Genomic DNA, 13,792 nt, shown 5'->3' on the forward strand with positions numbered 1-13,792 from the left:
TTAATTCCTCTTATGTCCACTTGATGATTAAAATAAGTGATTACCAACTTCCTCTTTCATAACATATTTCATGTATCTTCTGGGGGCCAGCAACTACCTAAAAAATATGGGTGACTGCTTGCTCAGATGTCTTCATATTTCATGCAAATTTTGCTCTTCCTGTTACATTCACCAACCATACTGTGCCTTAGTAACCGTGGCAACCACTTTTGTCCGTGTTTCGTCTGTCTGACTTTATGCGAGGTTTTATCGATTTTTCCAGAGGCTGGAGAGTTGCCGACCCAGCAGTTGCCTCTCTTTGTGAAAACATCAGCACATTTGGCCTGCCTTTTCCAATGAATGTTTATTCCCTCTGTTGTTTGGGAAATGATGCAGTGACATCACTAAAGAGAAAGGCTTTTTGACAGCTGCCACTTCGAATACAGAGAGAGTGGGTCAGTGTGACATTGTGCACAGGGCCCCACATGTACGATTCAGTGCATTCACCTCCGCAGAGGGAGACTGGGGCTCAGATGATGTTACAGACACTGATGCCTTCCAGCGTGGCCCCATAAAGTCAACTCAGGGGCAAGTGCAGTTTATTTTGGAGGGCATGTCATTTTACAAAGCACAATGAGCTATTTTCCAGTGTTATCTGGTGGATTTAGCGCCCATGTAAATGCCCTTATTTGGGTTTTCTGTTAATATACTTTCTGTATCATCAGTTTGAGATTAACAGAACAGGATTTCAGAGGAAGAGTAAAAATACTTTCATCTTTTATATTTTAAGATCTGTGTTTTTTGTTCTTGAAGGGCTGGTGTTAAAAAAAAAAAAAAGCAGAACAGAGTGTGGATAGAGATACAGTTTTTTAGTATTTCTTAGTATTTTGACGTTCTGTGCACCCTGGCATTAAAGTTTCCTCTATTATTAGTTTATGACACATTGCAAACTCAGCAGACTTTAAATTTTATCGACACCCTCTCCCAGCAGTAAAGATTTGTCCTTATGCAGCAAAGATCCTGCTTTTACTTTTATGGGCCACTAGATTATGAATGAGTCAAAGTTGCAAGAAAAGGATTTTCCTGCAGTAACTGGGAAGTTTGAATGACAACCAAAAATGTTCAGACATTTCAGAAATTACTTAATGTCCCCTCCCTGCCATGAATTGCTTCAGACCTTATGAGTCAAATGACATCACTGTTTTGTGTCTCTCATTTCCCTTTAACTCAGAGCCCACGCTGACACTTTGACTTTTATTTTACTAAGGGCTTTAGAATAGACAAAAGTACAATTTTGATCATATGCACATAGCAGTGTAAGCACTCTAATGATTATAACTTAATAATTATAACTTAATAAGCAGTACCTGAACTCTCAAAGTGCAAATTTTCTATTATTAACAGAGACAACAACAAAAATAAAAGTGAGAATAGATTTTTTTTTTGCAGGCATTTTCTGTGTCTCAGTTCTGTAATTTCTTTATTGTTTTTCTTTCATTTACACTTTTGGTTGCCAATTCTTTCATCCTTATTTATAGTACTGTGCAAAAGTCTTGAGCCACCCTTCATTTCTTTGTATTTTGACAGATTTTCTTGTCATTTTTAAAAGTTGTCTTGAGCAAAGTTTTTCTTTGTACATTGGCTGCTTTTTCACTCATTTTCAGTTCAGTCCTTGTACCTGAACATTTTCAGAGAAATGTTTTTGATTTTTTGTTGAATCCCTTAACACTAACCTATGAATCATTCAAGCATAAAAACCTGACTCAAGGGATGAACCAGCAGTGTTGTGCCTGCACATAACAGACAACTTAGCAAAGTGTTGTATTGTTATTAGTTTTACATGTCAGTTTCTAGTTTATATTTCGGGTTTCACACAAAAGAATGCAAAACCCATATTTAAATGTGTCTTAAATGATTTTAAAATGTTCTTCCTGCCAAATTTCAACTTGTACTATATAATGGCCTTTATCTTGTGCACTGGTACCCACAATTCCGGTTTTATTTATTTTCTGTGATCTTTATCCTGCAGAGTGGCCAGAGTTTGTCAAGAACTATGCCCCTTGGTGGGCGTCCCACACGTTGGACTGGCTGCATTATGGGAAAAACGTGCATGTGGTCCATTTTGAGGATCTGAAGAGGGACCTGTTCTCCCAACTCAAAGGTATGGTCCAGTTTCTGGGTTTGAAGGTTTCTGAGGATCGCCTGCTCTGCGTCGAGGGCCAGAAGGATGGGAACTTCAAACGGTCGGGGTTACGTAAGCTCGAGTACGACCCGTATACTCCTGTAATGCGTTCCAACATCAATGAACTGATCAGAACAGTAGACGCTGCCTTGAAGAAAAGAAACATGTCTGGGGTTCCAGAGGACTATATGCCAAGATGATAAATGTGAAGACTTTGTTTTCCTTTATATTTCATTAATTTTCCTTTTTATTTCTACATATCTTGTAGAATTTCATGATTTAAATAGATTTTTATTTCTGTTAGATTTCTGTTAAGTCATATATGTTGACACATTTCATTTTTTTATTCACCTTTTTTTTTTTTTAATTAAACTTAAGCAGCTTTGTGCATTCATAGAGTAGACATGACAGTTTTAATCGTGAAGGTTTGCGTTTCTCGAATTTACTGAATGAAAAGCACTCCTTATCCTGCTCTATGCACATGTGCTATGTAGGCATGTGCACATGCCTTAACACAAAGAAGCTACAGTAGCTGTGACTACAGAGAGGCTCCTCTGACTGTGCTGACAAAAGATATGATACATCACTGCAAAGTGTGTTCAATGAGCTTATTTTGTGAAAAAAAAGAGTCAAAACATTAATTTTCTTGCTGCTATTACAGTTATTTTCTATAAAAAGGTCACTGAAAGCTGTATCTCTTTGTTGAGGGCGGGAGGGGGGGGTGGGGTGGGGTGCAATATGCAGGGTATAACTTCCTGATGATGATACTGTGCATTTCCAAGTTTTTGTAAGGTATTTAACTTACTGTAAGTACAAGAAATCAAGAGGTTAAGAGAACTCAATTCTTAATTCCTCATATTCAAGAAGGTGAGTTATCCCTCTCAAAGGGAATGACTCAGGGAGAGAAGAGGATTAATGTCTTCAGCATTTATTTATCTCTGGTGAGCAGCGCACATGTTAATTCATTTGGATGTGAATATGTTTTCTTAACACTGGACTCGATGCAGAAATCCAAAAAGCACTTCAGTGTGCAACACCTTCCCCAAAGATCACTGAGGAATTAGGCATTACACTCGTGTAATAGACTGGAGTTTACCTTAGTAGTAGTGACTATTTATTTATGAGAGCAAATCATGCTGAATGTGAAAACTGTCTATTTTATTTTTTATTTTTTTGCTTTGTTGTAAGAAAAGCTTTGAAACCGTTAAAGCTGGTAATCAATTTCCTCTTCCTTGTGAAAAAAAAAAAAAAAATCTCCAGCAAACATTCTGCAGCACGTCTTTAAACGGTACTCGCTCTTCTCTGCCATATGCTTAAAAATAAACAAATATACAGATTAAGAAATACAGGAATTATATTTAAATAGAACAAAAAAAAAAACACCGGTGACTGAGAACCAGAGAGCATTAACTGACTTCCATTTTAAGTATGATAAAAGTATATTTTTATAGTGAATGCTGACAGGTCCAAACTATTTGTATTGCAACAAGCAAACAGGAGAGGTTGTTTCTATTTTTAACACATGCTTTAAACTTTATTGGCTCTTGCATTTATTGACAAGCTGGCACTTATTGAACAGGTGTCACATTTGAATGTATTTTCTATGGAATGAATGTCATGTAACTTGGCCCAATAAATGAGTGAATTCAATGAGTGGCTCCTGACTGAATTAAATAATGTGCTATGGTCAGCTGTTTGCTCAAATGCATTCAGCTACAATAGACAGAGGTAGTCTTCAGCATTTTTATTTTTTTATTAATACGTCACATACCTGACCTACCTTTAACCGTGATCCCCCGACTGTCATCTACCAAGCGTATCACAGGATGAAGAAAAAGTATTTTCCTCCTGTGAACCTTGGAGGTTCCATACTTTTATGGTTCAGTGTGCACGACAAGGCTTTCCTGTAAACCACTGAGAGGGCGGCCAAGAGAAAAACAAGACTAAGCATCTACAAGCGTACCGCTTGGTTAAATAAGCTATGTCATGTGATCCTAACATGTCCTCAGTAAAAATACTAATGTGCTCATTTTAACAGGTTTAATGTCTAACTATTTAAATGAAAGATGGACCAAGCCAGAGACGTATGCTTTCATCCCACCTTTTTAGTATCGGGTTGTACCTCCTTTTGAATTCAGATCTGCCTTAATTCTTTGTGGCACAGATTCAACAAGATGCTGGAAACATTTCTCAGAGATTTTGATATGACATCCTAAAAGTGTTTGAGTACAGTAAATAGTGCTTTTCTACATGAGCACTCAGAGCACTTTATACAGCATGTAAGTGTTTTCTAGCTATCATCCACACTCCAATTGATGCATCAGTTTGGTATCTTGCCTCAAGGATGCTTTTCCATGCGGATTGGAGCACCCAGGGATCAAACCGCCAACCTTCCAATTAGTAAAGGAGCTACTCTACCTCCTGAGCTATAGCCGACAGTGAAGTCATTGTCATGTTCAAGAAACTAGTTTTAGATCACCTGAGCTTTGTGATATGGCGCACTGTCCTGCTGCGGGCAGCCATCAGAAGATGGGTGCACTGTTTAAACAATGCTCAGCTGGTACTAAGGGGCCCAAAGTGTGCCAAGAAAATATCCCCATATCATTACACCATCAGCAGCCTGAATCATTGATAGAAGGCAGGATGGATCCATGCTTTTATGTTGTTTATGCCAAATTCTGACCCTACCAACCCAAATTTGAAGCACAATTCGAGACTCATCAGACCAAGCAGGATTTTCCAATCTTTTATTGTTCAATTTTGGTGAACTTGCGTGAACTGTAATTTTCAGTTTCCTGTTCTTAGATGACAGGAGTGGCACTCGGTGTTGTCTTCTGCTTCTGTAGTCCATCTGCTTCTAGGTTTGAAGTGTTGTGCAGTCAGAGAAGCTCTTCTGAATACTCTGGTTATTTTCTGGTTATTTGAGTTACTGTTGCCTTCCTATTGGCTTGAAGCTTTGGCATCAACAAGGCATTTTCTCCCAGACAACTGCGGCTCACTGGATATTCACTCTTTTTTGGACCATTCTCTGTAAACCCTAGAGATGGTTGTGTGTTTTAAATCCCAGTAGAGCAGCAGTTTCTGAAAAAAAACATAACACAATAAATGCTACAATTAAGAAAATATAACCACATTTTTCACATTTACATTTTGAATTTGAAACCAGAAACACATTTACAGAAAGTTGGGACATAGGGATGTCCACTCTGTTGTCACCTCTTCTTTTGACAACACTGTGCATGTTTGAGAACTGAGAAATCAGACTGCTGCAATACAGAAAGCAGAAGGTTTCTCCATTTCTACTTGAGACAGGAATGCACCTTTCAAACCAACCCAGCTTGGTTGGGAAGATGTGATTCATTTAATTCACTGTAATAGTAAATAGAATTTCTTTCTTTCTCTTTTGCTAGCAGAAAACAGGGTTACACAAAAATGTGGGCTATTCCCTGGAGGAACTGTAGAATCCAACTTTATTACAGTACAAGTGTGATAAAATTATTGCTCTCCTGCAGTTGTTATGCAGACCTGCTTGTTTCTGCTATAGAGTTGGGGCTTTTCACTCTGTGAGGATTCATTCTCCCCCATGCGTGCAGTTTTTTCAGCCCTATAAAGGTTGTTGTCTGTGTTGACCACGTTCATCACCTTATAGTAACATGGGATGTTAGTGTTTCTAAATTAGCAGTAAATACACTTTAGAGACTCTAAACCAAGGTTTTGGACAAAAATCAAGTTTTACACTGATATGGAAAAAGATGTAGAGATCCTGAGGGACCTTAAAGGTTTGTACAAAAATCTCAAATGGCAGCTTCTGGAGGAAAAGTCTTCTTCTTCTGCTTTTGGCTGCTTCCTTTAGGGGTTGCTACAGTGGATCATTTTCCTCCATCTCACCCTATTCTCCTGTGTCACACCAACCCTCTGCATATCCTCCTTCACTACATCCATGAATCATCTTTGTGGTCTTCCTCTTTTCCTCCTGCCTTATAGCTCAATATACAACATTCTTTCTCCAGTATATCCACTATCCCTCCTCATTTATCCCGGATTGGGACTGGCATTAAAAGTGACCCTCCATGACTGGGTTGTCCAGGAGGAAAAGTCAGGGGAATAAAGTCATAAGAATTTACCTGAGGGTTGTGGATATCTGTACTGAAGTAGCAGGCAGTCTATTAGAAAAAGCCAAAATGTTGACCTCCTGGTAGCTGGAGGAAAATTGAAAGGATTACCAAACATATCAGGATTCAACCTCTGGTGACCTCTGCCAGACTGATGTAAGTGAGATCATTTCTTTTTCTTTTATTGTCTCTTCCCAACCTAACAGCATTTTTCCCTCTACAGCACTAAAGCTAAAATTTTATATCCACTGTCAGGATTTAATACATCACAAAGCAGATTATATTTTTCTGTAATGCAGCAATACTTTGCATTATTTTACTTAAGTGAATAATCACTTTACAGTTACAAGTATTTTGTCATTACTTATAAATGTCCTTCAGTTATTTGTAATTATTATTTGTATTATTGCACCAAAGGACAATAACGTGATGGTAAAGAACAAACAAACAAGTTCCCAGGACAGAAACAACTGTCCAGTGCTGCTAAAATGACATCTGCACAGCAGAGAAGAACCCAGTGATGTTAAAGCCGAGTGCATGCTAACCCCAGCCCAGCAGCCAGAGCCTGATCTTCATCATGTAAAAAAAGCAGTGATGAGCAGGCTTGTGACATTGTAGCTCCATTGCTGTTCTCATATGTTTTTATAGAGAATTTCAGTGGGGAAAGTGCTTCAGGTACCAGGTATTGTGGGGATTGGTGCTATGAGTTGTGAGTATCACCCTGAGCACTAAAGTTAAATTAGAGCAATATAAATTATATATGCTGTAAAGTGTACATTGGTTATGGATGTTTTCTAATATGTTGAGACCGTCCATGGCCCCCAACAAAAGCTGCAGAGCCAGCTCCTGGTAACAGCAAGAGACCAATTTACTGTCAAAGATAACACTGTCTCTGCACCTCGCACTTTATCACACCACCCATAAACACTTCCTGAAGAAACCAACAATGATCTGACACCAAGCCACAATTTACAAGTACACAAAAACTTCCCGAAGCAGCTCTGCACTGGCTGTTATGAAAGTCACATTTACATTAGATTTACAAGCAGAGGTGCCTGATATCACAGGCAAAGCAAAGGGATCAGATTATTGCTTAATACACTTTATAACAAGTTAATGACAGGCTGACTGTATGGTGGCACAGTATGAAAAACTGGTCTTATCTATTGAAGTTACACCAACGGTACATTTTTTTCAGGATTATTTTTTTCTTGTGTGGACTGTGGGATGCAGCTTGAGGTTTACATTAACTAGTAATTATGACGCATATGAGGCAAGCAATATAATAAGAGGTAACCGAATGTGACCCTCTTTTTTTTTCTAAGTGATGACCCCAATGCTTGATGCTTGTGGTTTTTGACAGCTGCTTTAGCATTTCCTCTGGCATTCTCGGTCATGTTAAAATTCTGAAAACATACTTGAAAGTGGATGTGAATGTGAAGTCTCTAAAACAGTTTGTAGAGCTGCTGGGAACTGCAGAGTTGAGCATTATATGCTGCCTGTAGTTCACTTTAAGTAAACTCTTTCACATTCACATGTGCACCAGCTGCTATAAAAAAAAGCCTTTTAGCTTTAAAGGTTAACTCTGACAACATTTCATTGTGACTCACTGCCAGTGTTTCAAGTAATCTATGCTGAATGTATCTTCCCACACCCCTACACTGTTTCAACATTTAAAAAAAAAATTCTTTTACAGTTCCTGTTGTTACTTTTGTTCCACTTCTTAGAGATTTACTTCTTTTTTTTTAAGTCTTAAGCTTGTGTATCTATATTAGACTTTGTGATTTCAAAAGTTTGCAAGAAATTGCCTCAGACGTGCTATGCAAAGATGCTACTCTACTGCTATACAGTGACCGACGTGATCCCACTGCACCACATACAATATGTAATATATAAAATATTAATGAAATAACTGTAGTTGTTAGCAAAATACTGATGTTTAGCAGCATTTTTTGTCTGTAGTAAACCTCAGATTTTTCACAGTATAAATGTTTTCTGCCGTAGGCAGAAGGTTAGAAAGAAAAAGAAAAATTTTCAATTCATTTTAAAACTTTGTGGTCTGCAGCTCTCCCCCTCTACCACACCAGGCATATTGATTTTGACTCATAAAAGACTAAATCTGTGACCAACATTTCATTGTGACTCACTGCCAGTGTTCCAAGTAATCTGTGCTTTATGTGTCTTCCCACGGCCCTACACTGCTTCAACATAAAAAAAAAACACAGCAGAGTAAACCAGACATATATGAGCTAATCTGGCTCACAATCCACCAGAATTCACAGGTTATTGTAATGTGTGGAATACAGAAAGAATGTGTTTAGAAAAATGCCTCTGATTGGCTGTAGTGTACAAATTGATGACAATTAAATGCCACTGAGAAGTTGGTGAGACTCGCAAACAGTCATATGCAGAACAATGAATCTAATTCACCACCAAATGAAAGAGTATTGTAACTACATGGCCAGTAATAACTATGCCAATGAAAAGCAAAGACACATTAGGTGTCTTTAAAATGACGAATGTGACTTTGACTTCAAGCACAGTTTGGGTGAAACTCATTAGCTTGTTGCAGCACAGTGTTGTGAGTCTCTCATTCATTCTTTGTGGTTTCAAACACTTGCAAAAAATAGCCTCAAATGTAATGTGCAAAGATGCCACGCTCTTCTGGTGCTGTGCAGAGACTGATGTTACTTAATTTCACCATATAAAATATATGCAAATGTTTTGTGTTTTTTTTTTTTGTTTGTTTGTTTGTTTTGCATGCAGTAAACTACACACATTTAAATTGTTTAAATCATAATAAAAACGTTTCTTAAGGCAGTAAAAAAAAAAAATTCTCTGCTTAATATTACCACAGGGGTCAAGGCCAAGAGTGACCCCTGTGGTAGTAGATGGGTTAAAATATTTAACTACCACAGCTTAGTTTCTTTTTTGTCCTTTATAATAGTTGATACCTCTTGCTTCACAGAGTACATTTTCCAAATAATCAAAACAGGCCCAGAGCAGGAAGTCTTTAGTTCCCTCATAAACAACTTGATTTAAATACAGCAGAAGGCTGCTATGGATTTTCATTACCAAAAAAACATTGCTATCCCAGTTTTAACTAATGTCAAAGTTCCATGTAGATTTATCACAATTTATAGCTCATTATAGTTTATAAATGAGTACATTTTCAGTAAGTGACTGTTTAGTTGGAAAACACAGCCTCCAAATGCAAATTATGCCTCAATATTAAAAAATTAGAGAGCGTATCAAAGAGCTATTTATAATAGAGCTCATTTAATTTCAGAATAAAGAAAAGCAGCAACCAAAATTCAAACATTTATTGTACAGACTTCATTCACAGCTCTCGTACGAGAAAAAACAAAATAGAGGTCCATTTTATTGTTGCATAATATCGACAAAGCGCTACTGTGACCCTATATTTGGACAGTCACACATAAGGGAGTGTTGCAGCATGAAACTGTTACAGTCATGTTATAATTAGAACCATAAGAACCTCTCTTATAAAGAGCTGTTCAGGTTTTATGTGCATTAAAGGGAAATTCGTGAGTATGGGTGGGTGAGTGAATGTGTATGTATGGCATATCTGTGTGTGGGTAAGTATGTATGGGCATGTATGAGTATCTGTGTATAAATGTGTACACGGGTGTCTGGGTGTGTTTGTATGTATGGCTGGACCTGGGTCTGGGCCTTGTGCCTTGCCTCCTGGCCGCTCCTTGCTGGTTGCCTCCTCCCCCCTACCCCCCTGGGATGGGGGTGCCTCGGGGTTCCTGGGTGGGGCTGGGTGTTCTGGCGTGGGTGCTGGCCTGCCCCCCTTGGGGGTGCGGTGCGGGGCTGCGTTGGCTTCTTCGGCGTGGGGGGGGGCTCTGTGGAGGGTCGGGCGGTCCTTGGGTGCCGTGGGCCCGGGAGCCCTGCCGCCGGCCGGTGCAGGGGGCTGGCCGCTGGGGGGGGGCTGGCTTCTCATCGCCTTGGGTTCCCTGGAGCCCTCGCTCCTCGACTGGGGGGGCTCCGTCTGAGACCACCCTCTCCCGTCTGCTGGGGTAGGTGTGCGGTTGTCTTTGGACTGAGTGGCCGGGGGTCTTCGTGGCTCTTGGTGGGCTGCTGGTGGCCTGGGGTTCCGGGGGCTTTCCGTACCTGCCTCTGGCTTCTGATGGGTGGAGCTGCAGCGTTTTGCCCTCATTGGTAAGTACGTTCCATGACACAGACACAAACATGACACAGACACAAACGCCCACTCAATCACAACTCAACAAAATTGTTGGTGTGCGTAACATGCTTTGTTATTTTTGTTTTTCACACACAAATTTATTTTTGCAAGTATTGATAGTATTTTTTTATATGTTAAAGTGATGAAGTATCTGATTAATAGACCTGTGCTCTTTCCCCTTTTTTTTTTGCTCCCTTTCTCTCTCCCTTTTTCTTCTCTTTATTTTCCTCTTCTTCAGCCTGTCAGCTCTGGCTGTTACATAGTATGTGGAAAAATAACTCAGATAAATAAAATAAAGGGTTAAAACATCAACAAGAAGAGCCTATTGAGAACCTATAGAGCTCATCTTGAAATAGCAAATATGTTTGGCACAACAACGCATTCAGATCACAGTTCTGCTTGCAAGATCTACCAGACATGACAGGCTTAAAAAAAAAAAAAAAAAAAAAAGGGAAATACTAAGACTTTTTTCTTTTAGTGAGTGCGCTTTGTTTATTTAACTTTTAATTAAAATGCAAAGGAAACGAGTCCAAAATTGGGGTCTGTTCCATCACATCTGAATTATTATTTCCTTCTTTTTTTTTTAGCATTTCGTCAGACTTTCTACTTACCATTTATGCGTGACCATGCAAGAGTGCTGCAAGAATCATTTGTCCATGCGCCTCTTTGTGATGGTTTTTTGAAAGCATGCCATTTTGTTTAATTCACTTTATTTTCATAAAACACTTAATATACAGATAATACATTTTATGTGCTTAATATCAGAAAACATAGTTCACATAACATTTTAAATTTACAACTAAAATTCTTTTATATGCATTAGTTAAATGTACCACTAAATGCTCCAATAATGTGGAAACTTACATTATAGTATGTTTACATGCTGGCTCAGTTCCTTCAGTATATGTTTATATATAGACATGTTGTAAATCTCAATTAAACTGATCATTTTTACAGTGGAAATATACATATTTGATTCACAGGTGTGTTTTTACAAGCAGGCAATTGTTAATTGATTGATTTATTGCACATTTTAAAGCAGTATTTTTGCTGGCCAGTGAGTCCACTGACTGAAACAGTTTGGGAGTGATTTCTGCCCCTCTAGATGTGCGTAGACGCTCTGCCGTCCATGGAGCTGGACCTGGACAGGTATCGGCTGGTGGTACGACCTTCATCTCCCATTGCATTCTCCATCTTTGAGAGCAGAGTGCTCTTGAACTTCCGCCTGAAGTCATTGCCCATGAAAACGTACAACACAGGATTGAGAAAACTGTTTGCTGCTGCCATAGAAGTGCCAACTTTGAGTCCAATGTATACAATGCTGTAGCCGTGGTGGTGGATGTTCAGCTCAAGTAGGATGAACACATGGTAGGGTAGCCAGCAGATGAAGAAAGCAACAATTAGAGCAGTCATCACCTTGAATGGTTTGGTGTTTTTGGCCATCCTGTTGGTTCGAAGTTTGAGGATGATGATAGCGTAGCAGATGGTAATGATGAAGAAAGGGATAACAAAGCTGGCGAGGAAACGACTCAGTGCAACAGTCTTGTGACTGTGTTGCACTGTGTAATTGTTGAAGCAAATGGTCCTACCTAGATGACTGACAACATCTCGAGAGAGCATAGACGGAACGCTCAGTGCAATGGCAAGAAACCAGGCCAAGACAACAACAACTGATGCCTTTTTAACAGTGCGCTGGTTCTGAGCCCAAACTGGAAAGATGACTGAGACGCAGCGGTCGATGCTGATGATGACCAGGAGGAAGATGCTGCTGAACATGTTGAGGAACATAAGTGAAGGGACTAACTTGCACAAGAAGCGTCCAAAAATCCACTCCTCGGTCACCGTGTAGGCAACGGTGATTGGGATGAAGGCGCAGAACATTAAGTCAGAAATTGCAAGGCTCAGGTACCATATGGTGTTGACTGTTTTGTTCATCTTGAAGCCAGCAATCCAGATGACCAAAGCGTTCCCGCAGAAGCCTAGCAGGAAAATGGTCATATTGACTACAACTAAAGCCACACAGAAGCCTTCACACGTTGAGTTGTGCTGAAAAACCACCTCTTCATATAGAGTCGAATTGGATTGACCATTATAACTGTAGTTTGTGGGTCCATAATCATAACCGTCATAATCAAAATCCATTTCCTATAAGTGAGAAAGTGTGTTTGAAATTTCTGTGAAACAAAAGAAACATTTCACTTCATTAAAGATATTTTTCCAATAAGGTATATTACATTTATTTATTTGGAACATTATAACTATGTATAACTGCGTATAATTAAACAACACCATACCTGCAACAAATACTATTCTCTGCTGCTGCTGATCGTGTCCAGAGCTGAGTACCAACTGAGCTGAGATAAAGCTTTCAGAAATGTAACACACAGCACGTAACCAAGGTCAGCTGACAGGGTGGTTTCTCAACACTTCCATCTCCTAATTTCAGTACTGCATTTTGTGGTCTTGCACTGCAATAGCTCTGGGCGTTTTATTTATTTTTATGGATTTTTTTTAAAAACATGCTCGGCAAGTTTCTATTGTTTATATAACAAATCATTGATAGCAGACTGATGAGTTCAGTTAGAGCTCAAGCTCAAAAGTATTATTACTTAAATTCCTTCTTTGATCACAGTCCCAGCAACCACAGCTGTTCTTAGCTGTTACCCATTATTACCCACATGGTCAATGGGCTGGTTTAAATATTAATTTCCCACTTCAGCAAAGGTCCATCATTCTCTTCCACTGGCATATGAAAAACAGAGGTATTGAATTTGTCACGTATGTGCTCACCAGTGTGAGTTTTCTGAATTGGCTTTCATGTTTCTGTCTCTGACAGCTGCACGTGTTAGGCCAGATGTGGAAGGGAAGCAAGCCAGACCACATTGTTTATTTAAGCTTTGGTCAACATGATTTTAATTTGATATTGCAACGCCAACTTCTGATGCAGATGATTCGACTAATGCACACAGAGTGCGACAGCTGCTGTAAACACACGTCTTCTATCATTTCATGACTGAATTAGCCCTCAGTGGTTATTCTGCTACATGGAGCCGTAATCACGGAGGCAGATGCAGCCATTCCTTAATGTTCTGGGTTTTTCTTGACCAAGAGGAAACTGCAACAAGAACAGCTGCAAGAAGAAGAAACACAGATGGCAAAGTTGCTCAGTGTGGAAATGTAATGAGTGAGGAGGACAGCAGCGCTCTCATACGTGAAGCTGGACTCCTTATTACATCTCAAACTCCCACATTTCTACAAGATAATTTAATGATTAAGGTTAAGATAAGATAAGATAAGATAGTGTTTATT

The 13,792-nt window shown here is 39.2% G+C and overlaps 2 protein-coding genes across 3 annotated transcripts in view; one reads left to right on the forward strand and one right to left on the reverse strand.

Moving 5' to 3' along the window:
• wscd2 (WSC domain containing 2) overlaps positions 1-2,868 on the forward strand; it is a 40,304-nt gene extending 37,436 nt beyond the window's left edge. The window contains exon 9 of the mRNA XM_030736907.1: positions 2,009-2,868. Within this exon, the coding sequence (XP_030592767.1) occupies positions 2,009-2,361 (353 nt within the window). The 3' untranslated portion in view covers positions 2,362-2,868. The remainder of the gene's footprint in view (positions 1-2,008) is intronic.
• An 8,308-nt stretch (positions 2,869-11,176) lies between these two features.
• On the reverse strand, positions 11,177-12,826 carry cmklr1 (chemokine-like receptor 1). Of its 2 annotated transcripts, none has more exons than XM_030737676.1 (2): positions 12,778-12,826; positions 11,177-12,657 (listed from the first exon to the last, which is right to left on the reverse strand). In XM_030737676.1, exon 2 carries the CDS (start codon positions 12,623-12,625, stop codon positions 11,585-11,587), a length of 1,041 nt encoding a protein of 346 aa, XP_030593536.1. In that variant the 5' UTR covers positions 12,626-12,657; positions 12,778-12,826; the 3' UTR covers positions 11,177-11,584. The 2 variants fall into 2 exon arrangements, with proteins under 2 accessions (XP_030593536.1, XP_030593537.1); XM_030737677.1 differs by having other exon boundaries at positions 11,177-12,628; positions 12,778-12,824.
• Between the last annotated feature and the right edge of the window lie 966 nt (positions 12,827-13,792).

This window comes from Archocentrus centrarchus, chromosome 9 (genome assembly GCF_007364275.1).
Source record: "Archocentrus centrarchus isolate MPI-CPG fArcCen1 chromosome 9, fArcCen1, whole genome shotgun sequence".
NCBI lineage: Eukaryota > Metazoa > Chordata > Actinopteri > Cichliformes > Cichlidae > Archocentrus > Archocentrus centrarchus.